The sequence below is a fragment of the Dipodomys ordii genome, unplaced genomic scaffold, assembly GCF_000151885.1.
Source record: "Dipodomys ordii isolate 6190 unplaced genomic scaffold, Dord_2.0 Scaffold52, whole genome shotgun sequence".
Classification (NCBI taxonomy): domain Eukaryota; kingdom Metazoa; phylum Chordata; class Mammalia; order Rodentia; family Heteromyidae; genus Dipodomys; species Dipodomys ordii.
The window spans coordinates 12,635,747-12,661,596 of NW_012267268.1; the positions used below are offsets into that span (position 1 = coordinate 12,635,747).

The 25,850-nt window shown below is 45.4% G+C and overlaps 1 protein-coding gene across 4 annotated transcripts; it reads left to right on the forward strand.

Annotated features, from left to right (window-relative positions):
- The first annotated feature begins 7,711 nt into the window (after positions 1-7,711).
- Positions 7,712-25,145, forward strand: Ptpn18 (protein tyrosine phosphatase, non-receptor type 18 (brain-derived)). 4 transcript variants are annotated; one of them, XM_013020714.1, is made up of 15 exons: positions 7,712-7,881; positions 10,162-10,270; positions 10,443-10,519; positions 10,602-10,697; positions 10,798-10,836; positions 19,802-19,870; positions 21,335-21,397; positions 21,663-21,805; positions 22,788-22,854; positions 22,931-23,008; positions 23,113-23,202; positions 23,353-23,441; positions 23,994-24,205; positions 24,670-24,744; positions 24,960-25,145. In XM_013020714.1, the coding sequence occupies exons 1-15, from the start codon at positions 7,789-7,791 to the stop codon at positions 25,025-25,027; spliced, it is 1,368 nt and encodes a 455-aa protein (XP_012876168.1). In that variant the 5' UTR covers positions 7,712-7,788; the 3' UTR covers positions 25,028-25,145. The 4 variants fall into 4 exon arrangements, with proteins under 4 accessions (XP_012876168.1, XP_012876171.1, XP_012876170.1 ...); XM_013020717.1 differs by lacking the exon at positions 23,113-23,202; XM_013020716.1 differs by lacking the exon at positions 21,335-21,397.
- The last annotated feature ends 705 nt before the right edge of the window (positions 25,146-25,850 follow it).

Here is a 25,850-nt window from a genome sequence, read left to right on the forward strand (position 1 = left end):
GGCTTTTTTCTTTTTGCTTATGTGGTGCTGAGGAATCGAACCCAGGGCCTCATGCATGCAAGGCAAGCGCTCTACCACTGAGCCACCTTCCCAGCCCCACTTCCAGCTTTTTTTGAGTAGTTTATTGGAGATAAAAATCTCACAGATTGGGCTGGGAAGGTGGCTCGGTAGAGTGTTTGTCCTGGGTTTGATTCTTCAGCACCACATAAGCAGAAAAAGCTGGAAGTGGCGCTGTGGCTCAAGTGGTAGAACTCTAGCTTGAGCTGAAGAGCTGAGGGACAGTTCAGGCCCCATGACTGACAAAAAAACAAAAAACAGATTTTGCAGCCTGGTTTACCTTCAAATTGTGATCCTCAGATCTCAGTCTATGAGTACCTAGGATCACAGGTGGGAGGCATTGCTGCCTTGGCAGGTTTAAGACTTTTTTTTTGGTACATAATCCACATTGGCTAAAGCTCTGTCAGACCTGCATTAATTTTGTAGTTGTGAGATTTAACTGCATGAGAGCTACCTATATAGAGAAAGACCACTGATTTTAGTGAGTTAACTTTATAACAAGGCACTAAGTTCTGTCAGTTCTAATAAGTGCTATTTAGGTCCTATTAAATTTTCTAGGGAGTTTAAGGCAATACTTAATAACTGACGGCTTGTAGCTGGACCTGGGCCTATACCTGAGCTCTTCAGCTCAAGGCAAGCACTCTACCACTTGAACCACAGCGCCACTTCTGGTTTTCTGGTGCCCAGGCTGTCTTTGAAACGTGAGCCTGAGGTTTTAGGCAGCCACTAGGGTGCTAGAATATATACCAAGATTTTATTTGTAAGTTAGGCACAATAAGATCAACAAAAGTTATAATAAAAGAATATGAAGGAAGTGGCGCTGTGGCTCAAGCGGTAGAGTGCTTGCCTTGAGCACAGGGACACCGCCCAACCCAGAGTTCAAGCCCCACGACCAACTAACTAACTAAATAAATAAATAAAAGAATATGAATATTGTTTTATCTCCCATAGTGTCACATTGTACTATACATTTGCTGATAGCAGTTACAATATTTTTCAATCTAAGAGGGTCATGTTTTGCACACCATTCTGGACTTTCCATCTTTAACTAGGATGCCTTGATTTAGATAACCTTACCTGGTACATACGAGGATTTGCCTGACTGAGACAAGATTGTTTCTTGTTCATATGACCACAAACATTGTTTCAGGAACACCATCAAAAATAGTACTGTGTGTATTTATGCAAGTATATCTGATCAATGAATATCTACAGGTGGGAATCGTGCCTTTAAAATAATAAGAGTTGTGTCTGTTTCTAGGACCATTATCAGTAGTTGTGAGTGCCTGCTCACTTGTAGGCATCATCAAACTTAACCTATGCCAACCTCTAGGGACCAGATGTTTCCCTTCACAAATCTGTGTTTAATTGCAGTAGGTTTTGTGCTCTTTTCAGATATTTATTGACCACTTCAAATATTGTGCAAATGTTTTGGCTGCTCACTTTCTTTATAGAAAATTATCTCTATATAGATTAACTGCTTTAAACTGCAAACATAACATAGATGAGCCATTTTCAATGACCACCTGTCCTGTTGCATTTGAACCTCACCTGCTCCCTATATCCACTCTGCCACTTCATAATTTTTTTCTATATTTATCTCTCAAAGATAACTTTAAAGCAAAAATACTACCATTATCACACTTCAAATTGTTAGCTGGGTGCCAGTGGCTCACGCCTGCAATCCTAGCTACTCAGGAGGCTGAGATCTGAGGATCGCAGTTCAAAGCCAGCCTGGGCAAGAAAGACTCATCACCAGTTAACCACCAGAAAACCAGAAGTGGTGCTGTGGATCTGGTGTCAGAGTGTTCCCTTGAGCTGAAGAGCTCTGGGATAGTGCCCAGGCCAAGTACAAGCCTCACAACCAACAACAACAAAAAAATTATCAAAGTATTCCTTTAAGTCATAAAATACCTAGGGTTCCACTTACAGTATACTTGAAGTAGGTTCCAAATTAAGTTCACTCATTGCAAATGGTTAGCAGGTTTTTTAATAACTTTTAAACTTTTATTTAAGGTGTATATATATATATATATATATATATATATATATGGTTCACAGACATTGTGGTGCACCCCCGTAATCCCAGCTGTGAGGAAGGAGTCTGAGGTAGGAAGATCTTGCATTTGACGGCAGCCTTTGCAAAATTACAAGATGCTATCTCAAAAAAGAAGCTATGGTTCATTGGGGTTTTTGTTTTGTTTTGTTTTTTTTGGTCATGGGGCTTTGAACTCTGGACCTGGGTGCTGTCCCACAGCTCAAGGCAAGCGCTGTATCACTTGAGCCACAGCACCACTTCTGGTTTTCTAGTCGTTTATTGGAGATAATAGTCTCATGGACTGGACTGGCTTTGAACCATGATCCTCAGATCCCAGCCTCATGAGTAGCTAGGATTGCAGGTGTCAGCCACCTGCACCCGGCTTCATTGTTGTTGTTTTTAAATCATACCAAGGATGTGCAACAATTCACCACAATTTTAATTTAAACCATTTTTGTCCCCTTCAACTGTAACCCTAGTCCAAGGCAACAATTAATAATCTAATTTTAGCCTGTACAGACTTGCAAATTCCTATTCTGAACATTTTATAAGTGGAATGCAATGGTTTTTTTTTTGTTTTTTGTTTTTGTTTTTCTTTTGTTTTGGGGGAGGGGGTACTAGGGATTGAATTCAGGGCCTTTCTGCTAGGCCTGAATTTAGGCTTTCTTGCTAGGTCACTTAAGCCACAACCTCCCCCCATGCCTTCCTCCATCTCAATTTGCTTTAGCTGTTTTTCAGATAGGCTCTTAAGCCCAGGGCTGACCACAGACCATGATTCTCCTACATAGCCTCCCACATAGCTGTGGTTACAGATGCAGCCACTGCATATACTTTATTTGTTGAGGTAGGATCTTATGTTGTCAAGGCTGGCCTCAAACTGATGTTCTTATCTGTGCCTCTTAAGTAGCTGTGATTTTGAGCATATGTGCCACCATGTCTGGCCACAAAGTTTTTGCCCAGTAATATTCCATGTTATATATAACATATGCATATATACAAATGTATATTATATATTTTTATCCAATAAAAATTGGTGGGTGACAGTTTCTTGACAAATTCAGTTATAAAACTGGTTTGTTTGTCCTAGAGAATTTGTGCAATCTGAATGCTTTTGATACCATTACTGTTAACCATTTTCATGTATTTGTATATTTTTGCATTAATATTTAGCTCTGGGAGTTCAATCCAGATACATATTTTTTGTTTTGGAAGTGAAGGGGAGAGCAATACTTGATGGAAGTGTTGTGTTCTCTCACCAAAATGCTGATAAAGTCTTAAGTGTTATTTATGTGATGTTAACTGACAATATTATTGCCTAATTTCGCTAATTCATTAGGGATTTTACATTCAGTGCCTATTTCTCAGAGAGTTAATATAAAATCTTTGCATTAAAATTTCATACTCCTTACTACACTGGGAAAATGATGCATATGCACACGTATGTGATGTTTTTGCTGTCTTATTCAGCTTTTTCATAAGATTTTTCTAGAAGTTTTTACATATAATGTCACATGCCTATCAGTGTTTGTGAAAAAGACATTTTCCTTGTTTCATTGATTGGCTAGATTGTGGGAACATGTGATCAACAACAGCAGTGAAGGTGACTCGTTAGTAATCTCTCATGGACATTTATACTCACCCAAGTATGGAGGTACCTTATTTCTCTGTGGTGTTATAATTAAGTTGCCAATACTGCTGATGGGTTTGGGCCTCCCTTTTATCCATGATGCCAAAGACTGTATTTGGTGTCCACAAAGTGCCACGGGGTTCCAGGACTCCTGCTAGCCTCAGCTAAAAATAATGCGGCTGGCTAGTGTTTTCTAAGTAAGCACCACACAGAGGAACTGTGCTGAGGCGGAGCTAAAAATCACATACTGTAGGACCTACAGGCCAAGGAAGCAGATGCCTGACCAGCTGTCATTCATAGGTTCCTAGGCACAGAGACATTGTGGTGTACTTGTCTACCTGAGTGTATGTCCTCCAAGGAAAATGTCATTCGTGCCTGCCCTCCTGTGTGCCCCCTTGAACTTAGAGCCTGGGCGCCATCTCTGACGTCTTTTGCTGGTTAATTGTAGATTGTCTCAGAAACACTACTGCGTGGGATGGCTTTGAGCCATGATCCTCAGATCTAAGCCTCCTGAGTAGCTAGTGTTATAGGCATAAATCACCAGTACCGAGCAGTAAGTACATTTTATTTTTGTTGGTCGTGGGGTTTGAACTCTGGGCATGGGCGCTGTCCCTCAGCTCTATAGCTCAAGGCGAGGGCTCTACCACTTGAGCTACAGTGCCACTTCCGGTTTTCTGGTGGTTTATTGAAGATAGGAGTCTCACGGTCTCTCCTGCCCGGGCTGGCTTTGAACCCCGATCCTCAGATCTCAGCCTCCTGAGTAGCTAGGATTATAGGCATGAGCCACCAGCGCCCGGCTAGTAAGTACATTTTAAAGAATACTTTTATTTCTAGATGAGGAAGGAGTATATTTCCCTCTTCCCTGAAGCAAAATTGTACAGCATGTCTTAAGGGCAGAAACCAAGTTCTCTGGAGTTGGAACTTTGGGAGGGTAGCTTTCTCCTTGAGCTGTTCCCACTACCCTGAGCTACTGATTGATTTCCCAGGTAAGGTCTCAGATGGATTCTTTGTTCAGAACACTATAATCTAAAACTTAGGAAATGCTCTCCAAGAGGCACTGCTCCCTGGCACTGCTCCCTGACACCGCTAAACAAGTTTCTTCTTGCAACTAGAGAGGGGGCTTGCTGTGTTTGACAAATGTCAGACCTGTTAATCCAACCATAGAGCTTGTTCGGCCAGAAGGTTTTTGACAGTAAAATAGGAAACATTTTGCTGCTCTCATTGCAGGGAACCACTTCTAGCAAGGAACAAGTTGACTAGTAACAGCAACAAATTCAACTGCAGGACCATATCTTGTACTGTTTCAGAGAAGGAAAAGGGGGTGGGCCTAGGAGAGGTCTCTGAGTTCTTTCCTTCTTCACACCCAGCCTTAGCTGAGAAGAGCCAAGAAAGGGATATTGGAGGCAACAGTCAGGCACTTGGCTGGCAGTTGGACTTATGGCCAGAAGGCAAGACATATGCCGCACAACTTTTGAATATAGCCACAGCCACTTGACGTTTACAGGCCACAAGGGTATCTGGCCACTTCCTTAGATCAGCCCCAGACCAACAGGCAAAAAAGTATCTTTAGATCCCCCAACCAGCTAACCGGCCAGACAGGTTCCTGACTAGACAGACTTTTAAATGGACAGACAAGACCAGGGAAACACACTTTTTAACTAGATAGTAATCCAACAAATTCTTAGTTAAGACTCCAGCTGGATAGCCTCATAGAACTGTAGCCAGAGAAAATATCACTCTCCCCAGCTGACTGGAAAGTGGAGCCCAGACAACCAGAAGACAAAACCCCTTCCAAATGGACAGATATTTGCCTAGTAGAGAAACATCGTAGGTTCTTGCAGGTTGCTACAACAAAGATCCCCATAGCACAATCCCACTTTCTAGACAGACATATCTTGCCTGCCAGGCCTCTCAAATTGGAGACAGATTCTCAGCTCCTACTTGGTCAGAGATCTCAGTTACTGGGTTCATTTTTTCTGCTCTCTGCTTAACACCATAACTGGTCCATTGGCTCTTTAGGGCCATAGCCACTTCCAGGTACCACCAGAGATGTCACCACCTTATGGTGACATGTATCACTACACTCCACAGAGACCTTGAATGATCCTTCAGTGACTTTCCACTGTTTCCTCTGGCATCCCCTAGTCATGAATGACTGTCGTTAGCAGGCACAAAGACTTGTTTTTCATGACTTCCCCAACAAACCGCTGTTTTCTATAAATTTATATTCCCTTCTGTGTCCAGCTTTCCTGAGTGTCCAGCCATCAGTGCCCACTCATAAAGCATCAGCAATTCCACTGGTATCCAACAATGAGTAAGAGTTCTCATTTCCCAAATTTCTGTACCTCAAACACCAGTAGCCCCTTGATTACTTTCACTTTCTTTCACTGATCAATTCCTTGCTTCAAATAAACCACTGAACTCCAGTGAATTAACTTCTCCTGTTCATTGTCAATGATAATTACTGACTGTCGCCTTAGGTCACAGATGCAAGCTGACACAATAAACATCAAGTCCACAATTACCTCCCTTCCAGGAACCCACAATAAGTGAAACACCACTAGTTGTTTATACACACTTTAATCATGTAAGGTCACAGACTAGTTTTTAAAATTTTTTAAAAATTAATGAAATTTGAGATTGTGTCCATACTGTTTTGTTGGAATGTAGCCACATTTGTTTATATGTTGCTGCTATCTCTGGACCTGTCAAAAGCGGAGAAATAGCTGGGACAAAGATCAGCAGCAAGCCTGGAGTTGGTGGCTCACGCCTGTAATTCTAGCTACTCAAGAGGCTGAGATCTGAGGATAACGGTTCAAAGCCAGCCCGGGCAGGAAAGTCCGTGAGACTCTTACCTCTAATAAACCACCAGAAACCGGAAGTGGCATGTGGCTCAAGAGGTAGAGCGCTTGCCTTGAGCTGAAGAGCTGAGGGACAGCGCCCAGGCCCAGAGTTCAGGCCCCACGACTGACAAAAATAAAAAACAGCAACAAAGCCAAAACCATTCTGGCCATCCCTAACTTAAACTCTGATGACTTCTAATGAATTAAATGATCCTGTTTCAGTGACTTAAAACACACAACCTACCTTGCCACACTGAACAATCTCAAACTGTCTACTGAACCCCTCCCAATGACAACTCTCAGAATACTTGCTTGCCCTCAGTGGTAGGAGTCAACCCGTCTACCTGAGCCAGTCCAGTTTCTCCATCATTCCCATCCCCAACCCTTGACCTGAGACAGCAGGACTGACCTCATGCACATTTTTCTGAACGCGAGAGAAGAAAACGATGATCTGAGACGTTCCTTACTCTGGAACTCATTTCCGGTGCTTCAACCCTCAGCTTCTAGGCAGAGGTATATGGATTGAGATCAAGTTTCCAGGATCTTTGCCCTCCCAGCTGGGTCCAAGGGCTCACAGGAAGAACAACCTCAGGAAATGGTTCTCCTTGGTCTTTCCAAAAACACCAGGAGCAGAAGCAACCTGATCCGGGCAATTGTCTCAACCGAGTACTTAATGCTTCATCCAGGTTGGGACACTTATACAAACTGGCTCCGAGGAGACAGCTGTCCCAAGAGGCTACCCCGAGGGCGTGGTTTTTAACATACAAGAATGAAAATAAATCTTAAGTCTAAACAACTTACACATGTAAATAAATGTATTGTCGAAGTAAAATATATTTACATAGAAGTAAACATTTACGCTGAGTAGGGACCAGGAAGCCAGCCCCAGATGAAGATTATGGGTTAGGTAGGAATGAGGGTGCAGCTTCGTGTTCTTAACCTGTGGGCGTGGCGGGAACAGAAAGGGAAGCGCCCGGCCGGGACTCCCTTACCCCTCCCAGCGCACCATTGCTTCCCTGCCCGGGGCCGCCGGGTTGGGCGGGGAGGGAAAACAGCCGGATGCCATTGGCCGAGGGGCCCGCCCAGCCCTGCCCTTGCCCACTCCCATTGGCTTCCCTGGAAGAAGGGGGCGTCCCTTCGCCGGCCTCTGCCTCCTTAAGTGTTGCCCCAGGGTGAAAACGCGGAGACCCTTGCCCGGGCCGGACTTCCAAGCTGGAGGCGCCATGAGCCGCAGCGTGGACGCTGTACGAAGCTACCTGGAGCAGCTGGAGGCGCGGCGTGGCCGGGAAGAGGCAGTCCTTGCCGGCGAGTTCAGCGTGAGTGGGCGAGTGTGGACAGTCTTACCGAGCGTTCGGCGCTTCACGCCGGACAGTCCGGGCGTCTGTCCCTCTGTGCAGCTCGCAGGCTCTGCTCTTTCTCTGGGTGCCCCGGGCCGTCTTCCCGCCCCAAGGGTTCTGGCTTTCCCGGTCCCAGCACCTCCGTAGCCCTTGTCGTGTTCTTCACCTCCGCTTGCAGGTCTCCAGAGGCCGAAGTCCAAGGCCGGCCTGCTCATGTCTCCTTGTTCTGTTCCCCTTCCAGAACGATCTTGCTTTGGGGCAGGGCGGGGCAGGTGCCCCGGAGTCGGCAGCGGCACCCCTGCTTGGGAAGTCCCTTGCCCAGGCCGCTCCTTAGCGGGTTGCCCAGTGACCCCAGGCAAGAGAGAAACTGGGGAGCAGAGGGAAGAACTGGGGCAAGGCTCCGGGCCGGCAATTCGAATCTGGGCCTGCTTTTCAGGGCTGTGGTTCTGGGAGGGTTACCTGGCCCCTCTGGTCTCAGTTCTCCTTTGTTGAAATGGGGATATGAGTGACCAAACTATCTCGAGAATAGTAGATAAAAGCCCTCATCTTGGGGTACTTCTTAGGTGCCTTGTCCCCACTTAGAAAGACTCCAGACATTACCGTACGAATAGTGCAAATCAAGTTTGATGAGTACTCATGCAGTGCCATAGGTATGACACTACAAGCAATGAAATACTTCAAATACAGAGCCGGGCGCTGGTGGCTCACACCTGTAATCCTAGCTACTCAGGAGGCTGAGATCTGAGGATCGCGGTTCAATGCCAGTCTGGGCAGGAGAGACCGTGAGACTCCTATCTCCAATAAACCACCAGAAAACCGGAAGTGGCGCTGTAGCTCAAGCGGTAGAGCGCTAGCCTTGAGCTGAAGAGCTGAGGGACAGCGCCCATGCCCAGAGTTCAAGCCCCACGACCGACCAAAAAAAAAATACTTCAAATATAAGTAACTTGTCCAAATATGTAAGCACACATGCCAAATTTAGCAGTGTGTAATATTTATTGCGAAGTCATAAAACTATTACTTTAAATCACAATTTGCACAACAAACATAACTTCATAGAACAACAGTACAACAAACATAAATAGAATAAACGAAGAATAAATTCAGCCTAACTTCCCAAGTGAATATACAATATAACATATGCTACACAAATACATCTGAGATGGATCATCAACCTAAAATATATTTTATAAATAGGAAAACTTACATAAATGGAAACACAATGTTCATGCGGTTTATGGTCAAGTTGTATGGTCCTCTGTGGGGTGAGAGTTGGGTGACAAGGACACCTTCTGCTCCTGAACCATCCTGCTTGCTAGAGACTTTTGTTTCTCATCTGTAATAGAAACACCAATAGTGCTGGTGCCCTTGGCTGACGCCTGTTATCCCAGGTACTTAAGAAACTGAGAGATCTGAGGATGGCAGTTCCAAGCCAGCATGAAGTCTATGAGAGACTTTTATCTCCAATTAACTACCAATAAAAAGCTGACACTGGAGTTGTGGCTCAAGTGGTAGAGAGCCTGCCTTGAGAAAACAAAAACAAAAAGACTATGAGTCCAAGCCCCCAGTACTGGCACACACACACTCACACAAATATCAGTAGTAGTAACCACTACAGGAGGGTGTCTTTAGGGGCTTAAGTAACCTGAGGAATGTAAAGTGGCTTAATAGGTGTTATTTATTATCATTGTGATTATGAATAACTGATGATGATGTTAATACACTAATCATCAATTATAATCACCAGTAATAAAGTACCAATAGTGTCTTCCAATATAAAGAATATGCTGAATGCCTTGTACATTCATGTGTATTGTCATATATTGTTTCATCAGATTACATATCACAAATATATTTTATCACAGTTATTGCTTACAACACTGTAACACAGATTGAGTGTGCAGGAGCTGACAGGTCTATGTTCAGCCTTCATTGTGACCCCTTTCGATGGACCCTTTGGCCAGTCACTTGGCCATGTGTGCTTTAGCTTTGTCATTTGCACAATGAGGATCTCAGAAGCAGGACCTACTTTATAGGGACCTTTTGAGAATTGCGGGGCCTGGCGTAGAGAGTGCCCTTTTGGCTGGTGTTATTTTACCGTCTTATTATTACATCGGTCCTGAGCCACTGGGGGTCTACACTCGTTTCTCTTGGGGCTCTTTGCCCGTGTTCTCTGAATGCCTCGGTGTCCCAGGGCTTCTCACTTGGCTCCTTGCTTCCTCTGTTCTGCCTTCTTGATCGGTTCGCGGTACCACCCGCCAGGACCTCCTGGCCCGCTCTGCTGCCTGGAGGACTCAGGGCGTGCGCTCCACCGAGGCTGGCAGTCGGTGTGAAAACGCAACGAAGAACCGCTACAAGGACGTGGTGCCGTGTAAGTCGGGGCTTCCTGGGGAGCCGCCAACCTGCTGGTCTGGGCGAGCTGGGGGCGCCCAGCCTCCCCGACCTGGCAGACAGGGCTCGGGCAGCCCAGGTAGGCCTGTGGAGGACCCCTGAGGCATCCAGAGCCCGGTGCCCGGCACTCTTCCATCTCTCCCCCCTGGCAGACGATCAGACTCGAGTGATTCTCTCCTTGCTCCAAGAAGAGGGGCTGGGTGACTACATCAACGCCAACTTCATCCAGGCAGGCCGGTGTTCCGGGGAAGGGCGGGCTGGAGGTGGCAGGGTGTCCCGCGGAACTTCATGAGCGGATGGGCCGTGTCTAGGGCGCAGATGGTGGCCGGGCCTATATTGCCACTCAAGGACCCCTACCCCACACCCTCCTAGACTTCTGGCGCCTTGTCTGGGAGTTTGATGTCAAGGTTAGTTCTGAGGACTGGGAACACGGGTGAGGGTTTTAGTGCCTCTTCTCTGCTTCTCCCAATCCATATATCCTCTCTATCCTCTTCGCCCCTTGCCCAGGTGATCCTGATGGCTTGTCGAGAGACCGAGAACGGACGGGTATGTGTGGGAATGCCAGACCCATGCTGGGAGCGGGGGAGAAGGAATCCTGTTAGGGCCTTCCTGATCCTAGGACGTCAGGGTTACTTCACTGTGGAAAGCCACTAATTCTAATCTTGCTCCATCTTTTTCCATTTGCTCATGGAGCTTATTCTTACCGCACTGGCGGCCCTCCTCCTGAATTTCTCCGCTGTGCAACACGATATAGCTAACGCTCTGTACCGACTAGTTTCCGCCACATGGCTCTGATCTCTTTATATATCTCTCCCCTTCATTCTCATTCCCCTCTCCCTATGCTGGCCTCTGCTATTTCTCAGAGATACCAAGAAGGGTTCTGCCTGAGACCTTTTCATCCTCTCCTCAGGCCTGTCTTCCTTTTTTTTTTGGGGGGGGGGTCCGGTCATGGGGTTTGAACTCAGGGCCTGGGCGCTGTCCCTCAGCTCTTCAGCTCAAGGCTAGCACTCTACCACTTGAGCCACAGTGCCACTTCCGCTTTTTTCTTTTTGCTTATGTGGTACTGAGGAATCGAACCCAGGGCCTCATGCATGCAAGGCAAGCGCTCTACCGTTGAGCCACCTTCCCAGCCCCAGGCCTATCTTCCTTTGTGCCATCTTCCTACACTTACTTGCACAGTAACTTTGCTCTCCAGCATCCTGTTCTCCTTTCCTTGCCCTCCTTTTCCATTTTTATTTACACTTCTTACTGTCTTCTAAGGCACTAGATAATTTTAAGATAAAATAGGCTCTATATTATTAGTGTATTCCATAGCTTACAACTTTTGCTTTCAATTTTCTTTTCTTCTCTTTTTTTGTGGGGGTGGTCTGGTCATGGGGCCTGAACTCTAGGCCTGGGCGCTGTCCCTCAGCTCTTCAGCTCAAGGCTAGCGCTCTACCACTTGAGCCACAGCACCACTTCCGGCTTTTTTCTTTTTGCTTATGTGGTGCTGAGGAATCGAACCCAGGGCCTCAGGCATGCAAAGCAAGCGCTCTACCACTGAGCCACCTTCCCAGCCCTCAATTTTCTTTTTGAAGCAACTTTATTGAGAGGTGGTGCACACTCAAAATCCCAGGTACTAGGGAAGCTGAAGTGGAAGAATCATGGGACCAGCCTGGCCAACTCAGTAAGACACTGTTTCAGAAAAACAAAATACGCAATGGATCCATTTGAAGGGTCCAATTCAATTGTTTTTTTAGCATACTCTGAGTTATACAACCATTCCCACCAGAGAGTTTAGATTACAACCCTAGCTGACACCTACTCTACTTTTGATCTCTTTAGATTTGTCTACTCTGGATGTCTTATATAAATGAAATCCATATATGTATTTTTAAAAAAAAACTGGCTTCCTAATGTATTTTGAGAATTCATGAAAATATTGTAACACTTATCAATACTTCATTTACTCTTATGTAATACTATCCCATTGAGTGTATCTTCCACATTTTAATTCTCCATTAAGCAGTTTATTGAATTAGGATTATTTCCACTTTTTTTAAACTATTATGAAACATGCTGCTGAAGCATTCACACATAAGTCTTTATGTGGATAGTTGCTTTCATTTCTCTTGAGAGTATACCAAGCAGTGGAATTGCTGGGTCACATGAGAACTCTATTTTTAATATTTTGAGGAAGTGACCAGCTGTTTTCCATGTAGCTACAAAATGTTACATTCTCACAACAATGCATGACAACCCCAGCCTCTGTATTCCCATCATTTGCAATTCTGTAGTGTTTTTTTTATTAATATAAAAGTGGTTTCTTACTGAGACTCTTCTAAAATTACATATAATATAAAAGTTGCCTTTTGGCTCACCTCTTAGTTCTAACTACTTATGAAGCTAAGAAAGCAAGGATCAGAGTTCAAGGCTAGCCCTTGTAGAAAAGTTCTTGAGACTTTATCTAGAAAATAACCAGTAAATCAGAAGGCTAGAAGTGCTAGAGCATCAGCTGAACAAGCTCAAGGCCTTGAGTTCAAACCCTAGTACCCCCCCACTTGAACCTCACACAAAAATTGCTTTTTAATAATCTAAGTATGTAATTCAGTCGCAGTAATACATTCTCATTGTTATACAATATCACAGTATCCATTTTCAGAACTCTCCAAACATAAACTCTGCATTCATTAAACAATTTTTCCTCATTCCCTCCCCCAGATCTTAGTCATCTCTATTTTTTCTGTCTTTATTAATTTTCTTTGTCCTTTTGTCTTTGGTTTCTTTTGAGGGGGTGTCTGGTCATGGGGCCTGAACTCTGGGCCTGGTGCTGACCCTCAGCTCTTCAGCTCAGGGCTAGCACTCTACCACTTGAGCCACAGCACCACTTCTGGCTTTTTTCTTTTTGCTTATGTGGTGCTGAGGAATCCAACCCAGGGCCTCAGGCATGCAAGACACGCGCTCTACCACCGAGCCACCTTCCCAGCCCCTGTCTTTGGTTTCTTTTACTTAGTGTAATGTTTTCAAGGTTTAGCCAAGTTATAAGATATAGCAGAATTTCAGTCTTTTTGTTGTTTGTTGTTGTTGTTGTGCTGGTTCTGGGGCTTGAACTCACTGTCTGGGTGCTGTCCCAGAGCTTTTGTGCTCAAGGTTAGTACTCTACCACTTGATCCACCGCTCTACTTCTGGTTTTTGTTTTGTTTTGGTGGTTAATTGGAGATAAAAGCCTTACAAATGTTTCTGCCTGAGTGGCTTTGAACCACATTCCTTAGACCTCAGCCTCCTGAATAGCTAGGATTATAGGTGTGAGTCACTAGAGCGCAGCCAGAATTTCATTACTTTTAAAACTGAAAAATGATTCATTGTATGTAAGTATATCATTTGTTTACCCACTAATTAGTTGGTAGACATTGAGTTGTTTCTATCATTTGACTATTGTGAATAATGCTGCTTATATACATTGATGTAGAGGTATCTGTTTAAGTCTCTGTTTACACCTAGAGTAGAATTGCTAGATATATGGTAATTCTATGCTTAATTGTTTATTTTCCACAATGGTTGTACCATTTTACATTCTTATCAGCAATGCATAGGGTTGTAATTTCTCCACGTGCTCACCAGCACTTACTAATTTATACTTCTGTCTTGCTCATTAGGAAAGCCATTAATTATGTTTTTGATTTTTGTTTGTTTGTTGTTTTTTGCGCCAGTCTTGGGACTTGAACTAAGGGCCTGAGTGCTGTCCCTGAGCTTCTTGTGCTTAAGCTTGAAGATCTACCACTTGAGCAACACTCTACTCCCAACCTTTTTTTTGATAGTTTATAAGAGATAAGCAGCTCATGGACTTTCCTGCCCAGGCTGGCTTTGAACCACAATCTTCATATCTCAGCCTCTTGAGTAGCTAGGATTATAGTCATGAGTCAACAGTGTCTAGCAATGGTGGAATGAGTTTTTAAGAGCTCATTTGTCCATTGGTGTATCTTCTTCAGACAAACATCTATTCAGATCATTTGGCCACTGTTGGGCTATTGGAGTTGTCTGTATTTTTGAGTTGGAAGAGTTCTGGAATCAAGTCTTTTATCAGTATGTGATTGACAAGTATCTTTGCTGTCCGTGGACTATAACTTCCCTTCCTTGATCACTATCTTTTGAAGCACAAACATGATTTAAACTTTGATATTCCAATGTATAATTTGATTGTGGTTTTGAATTTTCATTTAAGAAATCATTGTCTAACCAAAGCATAATGATTTACTTGTATACTTTCTTCTCGATGTTTTGTACTTTGATCTCTTACATTTACTTCTCTGGTTTTTAGGTAATTTTTGTTTATAGTATGAGACAGAAACAGAGATCTAAATCATTTTTCACATGGATATCCAGTAGTTTACAGACCATCTGTTGAATATTATGCTTATTTCAAGATCTTGACATCCTTCTAGAGATTATTTGACAAAAAATGATTGTTTCTGAACCAATTTCATTCATTGACCTATAGGTCTCATTTTGCTTATTATGACACAGTTTTGATCATATCTTTGTAGTAAATTTTGAAATCAGGAAGCGTGAAACATCTAAATATGTCCTTTCTAAAAGATTGTTTTGGCTATGTCCCTGTTAACAAGGAAGACATAGTGTTCATGCTTAGAAAGGCCTTCATGTAAGACTGACTCTTAGATAAACACTTGAGTGTGTCTATGTGTGCAATATGGTACATGCTCAGTACTTGATCTTGTTCTGGGAGTCTCAAATTTTGGTACATGTTAGGATAGATGACATTATGATGCAAATGTCTAATAAAAATCCAGGCCAGGGCTGGGAAGGTGGCTCAGTGGTAGAGCACTTGCCTTGCATGCTCAAGGCCCTGTGTTTGATTCCTCAGCACCACATAGGCAAAAAGAAAAAAGCCAGAAGTGGCATTGTGGCTCAAGTGGTAGAGCGCTAGCTTTGAGCTGAAGAGCTGAGGGACAGTGCCCAGGCCCAGAGTTCAGGCCCCATGACCGGACCCCAAAAAAAAAAAAAAAATCCAGGCCACTGAATCCCTAATGCATTCCCTTGTGTGATTCCAATGGAAGCTTGTGCTTTGTTGCCTACAGACTTTACAAACCTTTTCCTTTTGCCAGTTTTATTCTGAATCCTTTCACTGTAATAAATCATATCCATGAGTATGACTATATGCTGCACTCCCATGTTCACCTAGTGAACCATATACCTAAGTAAGTGGTCTTAAGTACCCATAATGCAGTTGCATTTCCATTTTAAGACCAATTGGCAATATATTCAAAATACCTGATAAAATTCTCATAAAGACTACAATGCACTTGTAGGTCAAATTTTAGAGAGTACTGCCAACTGAACAATATTATCTTCAAGTCCATTTAACTGGATCTTCCCTAATTTTAGTAATGCTTTATAGTACTTACTATAAATGTTTTGCCCTTTTGTTAAATGTATTTCTATGTATTTTATACTTGTTTTTTGGCAGCAGTTGGGTTTAAATTCAGGTGTATGCCCTGCCCAGCTTTGTTTATTGGTTAATATAGAGTCTCATGAGCTTTTGGCCAGAGCTAGTCTCAAACTATCCTCCCAATTTGAGCTTACCCAGTAGCTAGGATTAAGATTTAAATCACCACATCCACTATGGTGACTCTGTGTATTTTTTACTTTTTTGATGTACTTATAAATAGCTTTGTTTTTTTTATCTTATTAGAAATGAAATAATTTTCATGGCATAAATATACCAAATTTATTTGTTTATTTTTTATTGGTCATGGGGCTTGAACTCTGGGCCTGGCGCTGTCCCTCAGCTCTTCAGCTCAAGGCTAGCACTCTACCACTTGAACCACAACACCATTTCCGGTTTTCTGGTGGTTTATTGGAGACAAGAGTCTCACGGACTTTCCTGCCTGAGCTGGCTTTGAACCACCATCCTCAGATCTCAGCCATCAGTGCTCAGCCCCAAACTTATTTCTATTCCTTGATCTTGTATCCTGCAATCTTGATGAATTTTTATTAGCTTTATGTGTATGTGTGTTTGGTGCACATTCTTAGAGTTTTCTCTATAGAAGAAAATCAAGTCATCTACAAACCAAATAGTTTTGTTCCTTTCCAGTCTGGGTGCCTGCCCTTCCTCCCCCATCTCCTCTACTCCTTCCTCCACAACTCTCAATTACTCTCTCTCAATTTCTATCTTTTTTTTCCTAATTGTACTGGCTACAACTCTGGGTACAAAGTTGGAAATGAACTAAGTGTTATTTGTCTCTTTCCTGTGCTTCAGACTTTTTCCATTCAAATTAATTATGTTATCTAGGGGGTTTTTATAGATATTAAGGAATAGTTATTGAGGGATCTCAAATTCTTTATTCCCCTCATATTCTTATCATGAAATATCTTCACCGATTCAGGTGATCATGAACTTTTATTTTGTAGTCCATTAATATGGTAAGTGATTTTGATGGATTTTTCATACGTTGACCTTAATTTTGTGTTCTTGTGGTTATAATGAATGATACTTTACTAGTATTTTGTTGAGAATGTTTATGTCAATATTCATGAGATTGGTTTTCTTGTAATGTCTTACTGTGATTTTGGTGTCAGGTAATGTTCTCTTTTCTTCAATTTTTATTTTTCACTAGAGTATTCATTCTTTTTGTTTGGAAAAATTTACGAGGTTATCTTTTACCAATGATAAAAAAGATCAGAGAGATTTCTTTCACATCTAGCAACATACCTAGCTCTTCCTTATTTTGTATATATTTTTATTCCATTTGTATCAGTTTTCTTTTGTATTAAGAGCTTATTTTCCCCATAGGCTTGCTTGTTAATAAATATGTTTAGCTTTGGTCTGTAAAGGTTTTTTGTTTTGTTTGGAGCTTTTCTTGTTTTTGTTTTTGTTTTTTTTTGCTGGTCCTGAGGCTTAAACTCAGGGCCTAGGCACTGTCCTTGAGCTTCTTTTGCTCAAGGCTAGCACTCTACCACTTGAGCCACAGTGCCATTTCCAGAATTTTCTGTTTATGTGGTGCTGAGGATTCGAACCCAGGATTTCATGCATGCTAGGCAGGCACTATACCACTAAGCCAGTATCCCAGCCCTGTTTTCAACATTTTTAAGATGTCACACCATTAACTTCTGGTTTGTGGATTTTCTGAAAAACAAAACCTGCCATTCTTTTCTTGATAGCTCCTTTTTTTTTTTTGTTGCTTTTAAGGTTTTTTTAATTTTAAGATATTTTTAAATTTGAATTTAAAATTTTCAGCAATATGGTCATGCTATACCTCAATATAGCTGTATTTATGTGTATTTTCTCTGTGATCCATTGATTTTCTTGGTTTATAGTTTCATCAGATTTGAAGACATTTTTACCTATTATTTATTCAAATATAATTTCTGTTCTCCTTTTTCTTTCTCTTCAATCAGGACTTCAAGTAGACATAGACCACTTAGTATAACTGCACAGAAAAACTGATTCTCTGTTGAATCTTTCCAGTCTTTTCCCCCTGCCCCGCTTTGTTGGCTGTGGGGCTTGAACTTAGAGCTTGAGCTCTGTTCCTGAGCTCTTTTGCTCTAGGCTAGTGCTCTACCACTAACCACTAGAAGTAGAGCCACTGCTCTATTTCCTGCTTTTGAGTGGTTAATTGGAGATAAGAGTCTCATGGGGACTTTTTTTTTCTTCCCAGGCTGTCTTCAGACTGTGATTCTCAGATCTCAGCCTCCTGAGTAGCTATGATTACAGGCATGAGCCACAGCACCTGGCTTTCTTATTCCTTTTCTATTAACTGATTTTTCTACTAATGCCTTTTTTCTACTTTGCTAAGGAAATTTCTTTTGGATGATTGTCATTTAAATTTTACACATCTAAGCTGGATTCTATTGATCATTTAGAATTTTTCTTTTTTCTTTCTTCTTCCCTCACTGCCTTCTTGTAGTGCAAACCAGGACCTCACTCATACTAAGTAAGTGCTACCATCGAGCTATGCCCCCCAGTCACTTTTATGCTCATTTAGGCCAAATCAAGAGTAGAATTATTGTATAATTAATTTAGCTCTACATTCATGTATAATACTTCTGAAATCCCTATGGGATAGCTCTTATCAAATAAGTCTTCTCTGGCTGGATGGAATGTAAAACATTTTGTTCCATTGTCAACTCAAGAAAATAGTCTTCCGGGCTGGGAAGGTAGCTCAGTGGTAGAGCGCTTGCCTTGCATGCTCAAGACCCTGGGTTCGATTCCTCAGCACCACATAAGCAAACAGAAAAAAGCCGGAAGTGGCGCTGTGGCTCAAGTGGTAGAGCGCTAGCCTTGAGCTGAAGAGCTGAGGGACAGCGCCCAGGCCCAGAGCTCAGGCCCCACGACCGGACCCAAAAAAAAAAAAAGAAAATAGTCTTCCTGCAGATCTTTAGTTATTATTCTTTCATGGGTAGTTAATTTTGCATTTGTCTCATGGAATTTCTTGCTATATATACTCAAATTATTCAGACAAAAAAGGTTAGGGGAGAAGACCTCTAGCATATTTCTGGAGCTGGTGTGTGTGTGTGTGTGTGTGTGTGTGTATGCGCGCGTGTGTGTGTGTGCGCGCGTGTGTGTGCGTGTGTGCGTGCTGCTACAGGTGTTTGACCTCACAGCCTTGCGCTCTCCTTGGCTTTTTCCACTCAAGGCTGCACTCTTTCACTTGAGACATGCCTTCACTTGCAGCTTTTTGATGGTTAATTAATGATGAGATTCTCATAGATATTCCTGCCCAAGCTGGCTTCTGACTCCCATCCTCAGAGCTCAGTTTTCTGAGTAGCTAGATTTCCAGGTGTGAGCTAGATTTACAGGCATGAACCACCCAGTGCCTGACAACTGTTAGCTTTTTCTCTTTTCTTTTCTTTTTTTGCCAGTCCTGGGGCTTGAACTCAGGGCCTGGGTACTGTCTCTGAGCTTCTTTTGCTCAAGGCTAGCACTCTACCACTTGAGCCACAGTGCCACTTCTGGCTTTTTTCTGAGGAATGAAACCCAGGGCTTCATGCATGCTGAGCAAGCATTCTACCACGGAGCCACATTCCCATCCACTCTCTTTTCTTTTTTGACTTTTGTTTGCATAGCCCTTTCTTTCCAGAACACTCCTGTGCCCTGCAAATTCTAGCTGAACGACCTCCCTCAGCCATGATCAGTGCCTGTTCATCTCAGTGGAATTATTAAGCTCCTCACATCTTGCAGCCTGGTGGCACCTCCAGGCTATAAACCAGGTAGTCTGTTTAGTGACTACAGAGCTGCACTACGTGAGTCAGTGTTAGAAAATAGTGGCTCATGCACTTTGTCCAGCTTTTTGGCTGCCCTCAGTCGGAAGATATCCTGGACTGTCTTCGTACTGCATGTTCAACAGCTTGCCTCCATGGACATTGCCTGTGTTTAGTGTGACACTGGGCAGCTGGCCTCTGTTACAGCAACAGTTCTCTGTGCCTTTCCCAACAGCACCTGGGGTATATTGGATCATAACTCTGAAGTTGATCTTCTCCTTATTCCTTGCTCTTTTTTTCCTTTATTCTGTAGAAGAAGTGTGAGCGTTATTGGGCCCACAAGCAGGAGTCACTGCAGACTGGGCTTTTCTGCATCACCCTGGTGAGTGGGTCAAAGATGGGAACAGCAACCTACAGGGTCATCAAAGCTACAGACTCTAATGGAGATGCCCACGGTGGATAGCCTTTGGGCTGGGACTGGAAGGAGGAACCATTTTCCCTCAGTTCCCTCACACTGTGGGAAACTCAGAGAATGCCTGGGTAGTATCATGCAAATAGTCAGAATGCAATAATACTATTAAATATTGCTATCCATGTTTTTCTTGTTGTTGTTTGATTTGGTTGCTTTTGTTTTGGGTGCTGGGGGTAGAACTCAAAACCTCAAGGGATGCACTCTACCACTGAGCTGCACTCCAGTCCTAGCACTTTTTTTTTTTTTTGGTGGTTTATTGGAGGTAAGAGTCTCATGGACTTTGCTGCCCAAGCTGGCTTTGAACCACGATCCTCAGATCTCAGCCTCCTGAGTAGCTAGGATTATAGGTGTGAGCCACTGGCGCCTGGCTTTCCTAGTACTTTTATTTTGGTTTGAGCAGTTATCCTCATAGTATTAAACTCCTTTTTTGTGCAGTTCCAAAGAACTTGAGGAAACCTCTTGTCATACATGTACTTGATGGTCAATAAGTACAATGAAACCATTTTATTTGAAAACAAGGAACTCTTGTTTTCGCTGTAAATGGTCTTGTTTCAGTTTATATAGTAGTCCCTATCTGATAAATGAAAAGTTTGGGAGATATTTAAGTCAAATTAATATTTTTTCTGATTTGTTTGTTTATTGCTGATTCCGAGGCTTGAACTCAGGGCCTGCACACTCTCGCTTGCTTGCAGCTGGTGCTCTATTTCTTCAGCCATGCCTCCAGCCCAGCATTTTGCTGGTTAGCTGGAGTAGAGTAGCTAGCTGGAGAGAGTATCACATCTTTTTTTTTTTTTTTTGCCTAGGCTGGCTTCAAACCTCAATCTTCCAAGTGTCAACATCCTGAGTAGCTAGGATTAAAGGTGTGAACCTGGGTTGCTGGCCAAATGAACTTTTAAAAAATGTTTTTAGTATTTGATTTTTGATCAAGAATGCTTTTCCCCTGCCAGGCATGGTGGTGTATGACTATAATCTAAGCACTGGGAAGATAGAGGCAAAAGCTGGAGGCTACCTGAGCTACACAAGGAGTCCCTGTCTCAAAAGAAAAAAAAATTCTTTTCTTTTTTATTTTTTTTGTTGGTCATGGGGCTTGAACTCTGGGCCTGGGCACTGTCCCTCAGTTCTTCATCTGTGCTCTACCACTTGAGCCACAGCTCTACTTCCAGTGGTTAATTGGAGATAAAGAGTCTCACAGACTTTCCTGCCTGGGCTGGCTTTGAATTGTGAACCTCACACCTCAGTTTCCTGCAGAGCTAGGATTACAGGTGTGAGCCACCGGCACCTGGCCTTTTCTTTTCTATAATGTGTTTTTTTTATATCATTTGTTCCCCCTTCTCCTTAATTTCCTTTCTTTTCTAACTTGCCCCATGTACTCAGACAAAGGAAACACAGCTGAATGCAGACATCATTCTCAGGACTCTCCAAGTCACATTCCAGAAGGTACTGAAAAGGTTTTTGCTTGGAGAGAACTATTTCTTCTTCTGTTTTGTTGCTATGTAAAATGGACATGAATGCAGTAGATTCCCACCCCCTGGATCAAATCCAGAGTCCCCCATGTGCTAACAAGCCCTAGCATGTAGTACCACCAAGCTGCATTCTCAGCCATATCTAGTGGATTTTAAGGACAATGCTTAGAGTTGGGCCTAAAATGCAGAAGGAGCTCAGTGAAAGCATTTCTTTTCTATTCTTTGCTCCTCTGCACCAGGAATCTCGTTTGGTGCACCAGTTGCAGTATATGTCCTGGCCAGACCGTGGAGTTCCTAACAATCCTGACCACATGCTCACCATGGTGGAGGAAGCCCGCCGCCTGCAAGGATCTGACCCTGGACCGCTCTGTGTCCACTGCAGGTTTAGAGAAGGGGCTTTAGGAAACCTGGAGAGGCAGAAGGAACAGGGATGATGGAAAGAGGTTAGGAGGGGAAACTGGGCTTGCATTTAGTCTTGACTTCTGAGTGCCCATTTAATTATGCTACATGACTGAAATTGTTAGCATTTTTAAAGCACTGACTGCTTTCTCCAGTAAACATACAACAGATGCTCAACAATAAATATGGTGTTCCTTTGACCGATAGTCTGGGCATTCTGCATACCAAGAGACCCTGCAGGGATCTCACCCCAACTACAAATGCCCCCATTTAAAAGGGTTTGTGGCACCGTGGTTGTGGTAGTACAAGCCTGTGATCTCATCACTTGTCACTCAAGGACTGTTAAGAGTATATTAGACTTCGCCAGAAAACCACACGGACATCCAGGTACAAAGAACAAGGAAAAGGTTTATTACCAGTAAAGGGACCAGCAAGACCCTGTCTCACAAGAGAGAAATGCCAGCTATTGCCTGAGGTGACCTATAACCTACTGAGGCTAGAAGGGGCTAGGAGATGGAGACCCTGCTGTGGACGTGTGGACCAGGGGCTTCATCATTTATGGCTGCTGCCCAAGTAGTAGATAAGGGACTGCAGCTGTCCAGACCTGAATCAGATCACTCTGAGAGGATCTTTCTGCTTATATGGTGGTAGCTGCCCCAGAGGAGTGCCATCTCAAGGTAAAGGAGGGAGTTGGAGGCTGATTATTTACTGTCTTTACTTCATGGGCCCAGTGTTGCCTAAGAAAGGAGCATGCTAAGCTATGGAAAGGGGAAGGAGTGTGCTAAGCCATGGGAAGAGAGTTTATTGGGCTAACAGGGGCAAAAATATCCCAAGTTCAAGATCAGCCTAGGCAACACGTGTAGACCCTGTCCAAAGTGATGAGTGAGGAGGAGATGGGTGAGCCAGTGAGGAGGCCAGGGTGTGGGCAGACCCTGACAGAGCGCGCTCTGGTTCTCCCTCGTTAGTGCGGGCTGCGGGAGGACCGGCGTCCTGTGCACGGTGGATTACGTGCGGCAGCTGCTCCTGACCCAGGTATGATGAGGTGGTAGGTGTGCGCGGTGTAGCTCTTGCCCACGAGGCTGCTCACAAGCGCCTCTGTCTGCCCCAGAGAGTCCCGCCCGGTTTCAGCCTCTTCCAAGTGGTCCTGGAGATGAGGAAGCAGCGTCCATCAGCGGTGCAGACCGAGGTGTGCAGCATCTTCCCCGCCCCGCGGACACGGTGGGGGGGGGGCTCCACGCTTCCCCAGCTGCCCTCCCCCCAGCTACCCTCCGGACACCCTTGCCTCCGCAGGAGCAGTATCGGTTCTTGCACCACACCGTGGCTCAGCTCTTCCACGCGGCACTCCAGCGCACCAGCTCCCACCACCCACACGCCAAGGAGGTGCGGAGGCCCCTTCCCATTCTCCCCTCCACGCGCGTGCGCGCGCACTCACTCCTGAGAGCCAGCAGGGGCTCTGGGGGCCGCGGCTCCAGCGCCCTGGGACGGCTTCTCAGGCTTACCTGTAGTTTCCGTCTCCCCATCTCCCACCAGAACTGCGCCCCCCTGTACGACGATGCCCTTTCCCTGCGGCCCTCCCCGGCCATCTTGGCCAAGCCGCGCCCGCCCGGCGGGGTCCTCAGGTACGGCCTGGCTCTCCCTGCCTCTCCCTGCGCCTCTCAGGCTTTGAGCCGCTCCCCGAGTGGAGACGCCCGTCCCGGGGTCCCACGGCCCCGAGTGGACGCCCGTCCCGGGGTCCGTACTTCTCCGGGCACCTCACGTCGCGCAGTTCACACCTAGCCTTAGGTGCTTTGGTCACAGCGGGCCCTCCTGGGCGCCGGCTTCACCCCTCGTCCTCAAAGCTGCCCTCCATGGAAGGCCTTCGCCATCCCCGCCCGCCTCCCATTCAGAAATGCCCCTGCAGCAGTGACCACCCCCAGCAGGAGTGCGCTTCCCGCCTTCCCACCCCGCGGGCCTCGGCCCTTCCCATGCACCTGAGAGCCTGAGTCCGCGGAGAGAGGCGCGCGGCGGCCAAGGACGGCCTCGCGCCCTGGAGACCCCCGGTGCTTCCCCGCGCCCCGGGCAGGAAGGAAGCCGCGGCTCAGGCCGAGCACACCCCACCCCCCGCCTCCTGGGCTGCTCTGGGCCCTCTCACTTCCTCCCCGCCGGGCTCCCCTCCCCGCCTTCCCTCCCAGGAGCATCTCCGCGCCCGGGGCCCCGACCCTCCCCACCATGGCCGAGGCGTACTACGCCGCTGTGCAAAAGCGCGGGCCTCCCGCGGGCGCCGGGCCGGGCTCGCTGCAGGCTCCAGGCAAGGGAGAGACCCCGGTCTACAGCCAGGTGACGCCCCGCGCCCTGCGGGCTGCGGCGCCGGTGGAGGATTCGCTGGGGCCACCGCCTGGCCGTGGTAAGTCGAGGCCTGCCCAGCGCTAGGCTGGGAAGGGCTAGCATCTTCCCTCCTCCACCACCCCACCCCTGCCCTTCCTCCTGGAGACTCCTTCCTGGTGGACTCCTGTGAGCCCAAGCAACCCCGGGACCTGGCCCCACCGCTTCAGCCTGGCCACGCCTCCAAGGCTCATTTCCTGGCTTTCTTAGTCACACACACCCCTGGGGCTGCTGCTCCTTCAGCTCCTCTAGGCCAAACCACAGAGGGTAGTGAGGGCCTACAATGCCAACCTGTTTGTCTAAGCCTTACCCCAAAGCAATGCCCCTGACATGTCCAGATCCACGACACAAAGCCTCTTACTGTCTCCCACTCCTGGGCTCAGCAGCTGTTTGAGGTGGAGTCTGAAGACTGTGGAAAGTGTGTGTGTGTGTGTGTGTGTGTGTGTGTGTGTGTGTGTGTGATCTCTGTGTGTCTTCTGTCTGCAGTTCCTGATAACGAAAACCCTGCTCGATCTGATGCCTATGAGGAGGTGACAGATGGAGCTCAGACTGGAGGGCTAGGTAAGTCTCACACAGAGCTGGGTGGCTGAGCCCATACTTTGAGTAAACCTAGGGAGCGCAAAGCTTAGGGTAGGGAGTGGGCTTGGGCGCTCAGAAGCCCATGGATGTGGTCACCGTGGATCAGAGGACATCGAAAGGCAATGGCCTTTGCAAGTGGTCTACCACATCATGACTCAGCTTCTTTGTGAGACCCAATAGCACCCTTCCTCCCCCAGGCTTCAACTTGCGCATCGGAAGGCCGAAGGGGCCGCGGGACCCCCCTGCCGAGTGGACCCGAGTCTGAGTGCTGCACCTATGCTGACCTGTTGCCTACATGGGTACTTGTTCTGCTGTAGCCCCCATTCTGCTGAGCAATAATGAGACCACTGGACCTACATCAAAATAAAAGTTTCTCAGGGTATAAAAAAGAAGGGCTCTGCTTCCATGATTGTAGAAGTCTGGCTATTCAGGTGCCCTGAGCAAATTCAAGAAAGTACACCAGGAATGCACATTGTTCACTCCCACAAATAGCCTCACCTTACAACTGGAAAAATGGGGTACTGTCTCAGCCAGAGAGACAGACCAACCAACAGCCTGTCATACCACTCCCAGCCAGAGAGAACACCAGAGTCCCCCAGTCAGACTCCTCTTCTAGCTAGACAGCCAGATGGACTTCTAGCTGGAAAGCGTTCCAGGCAGATATAAATAGAACCCAGAGGGCCAGGCAGGTGTTTCAGCTAAAGAGACCCTATCCAACTTCCCAAATGGGAAGACTAATAGATCTACACTCCTAACTAGCCAAATGAACTGCTACCTGGATAAATCTAACCCCCTCAGAATGCTAAGGGCACAAACATCTCAGCCAGCCTGCCAGACTCCCAAGTAGACACACATGGTTCTCCGCCTAGGCAGGATCCACATTTATAGCAATAGATTTTGCTGTTGCTGGGCACACAGCTGGGCAGGATGGTAAATAGCCAGGTAGTCAACTGGCTAGACAGATGGATGGGTACTGAGATAGAGAAACCTCTCAAGCCTAGAGATCCTCCAGTATCCAGATCATCTCCCAGCTGGATAGATATTACATATCATCAGATCTTTCAGACAGACTCCCTGTGAGCAGCTAG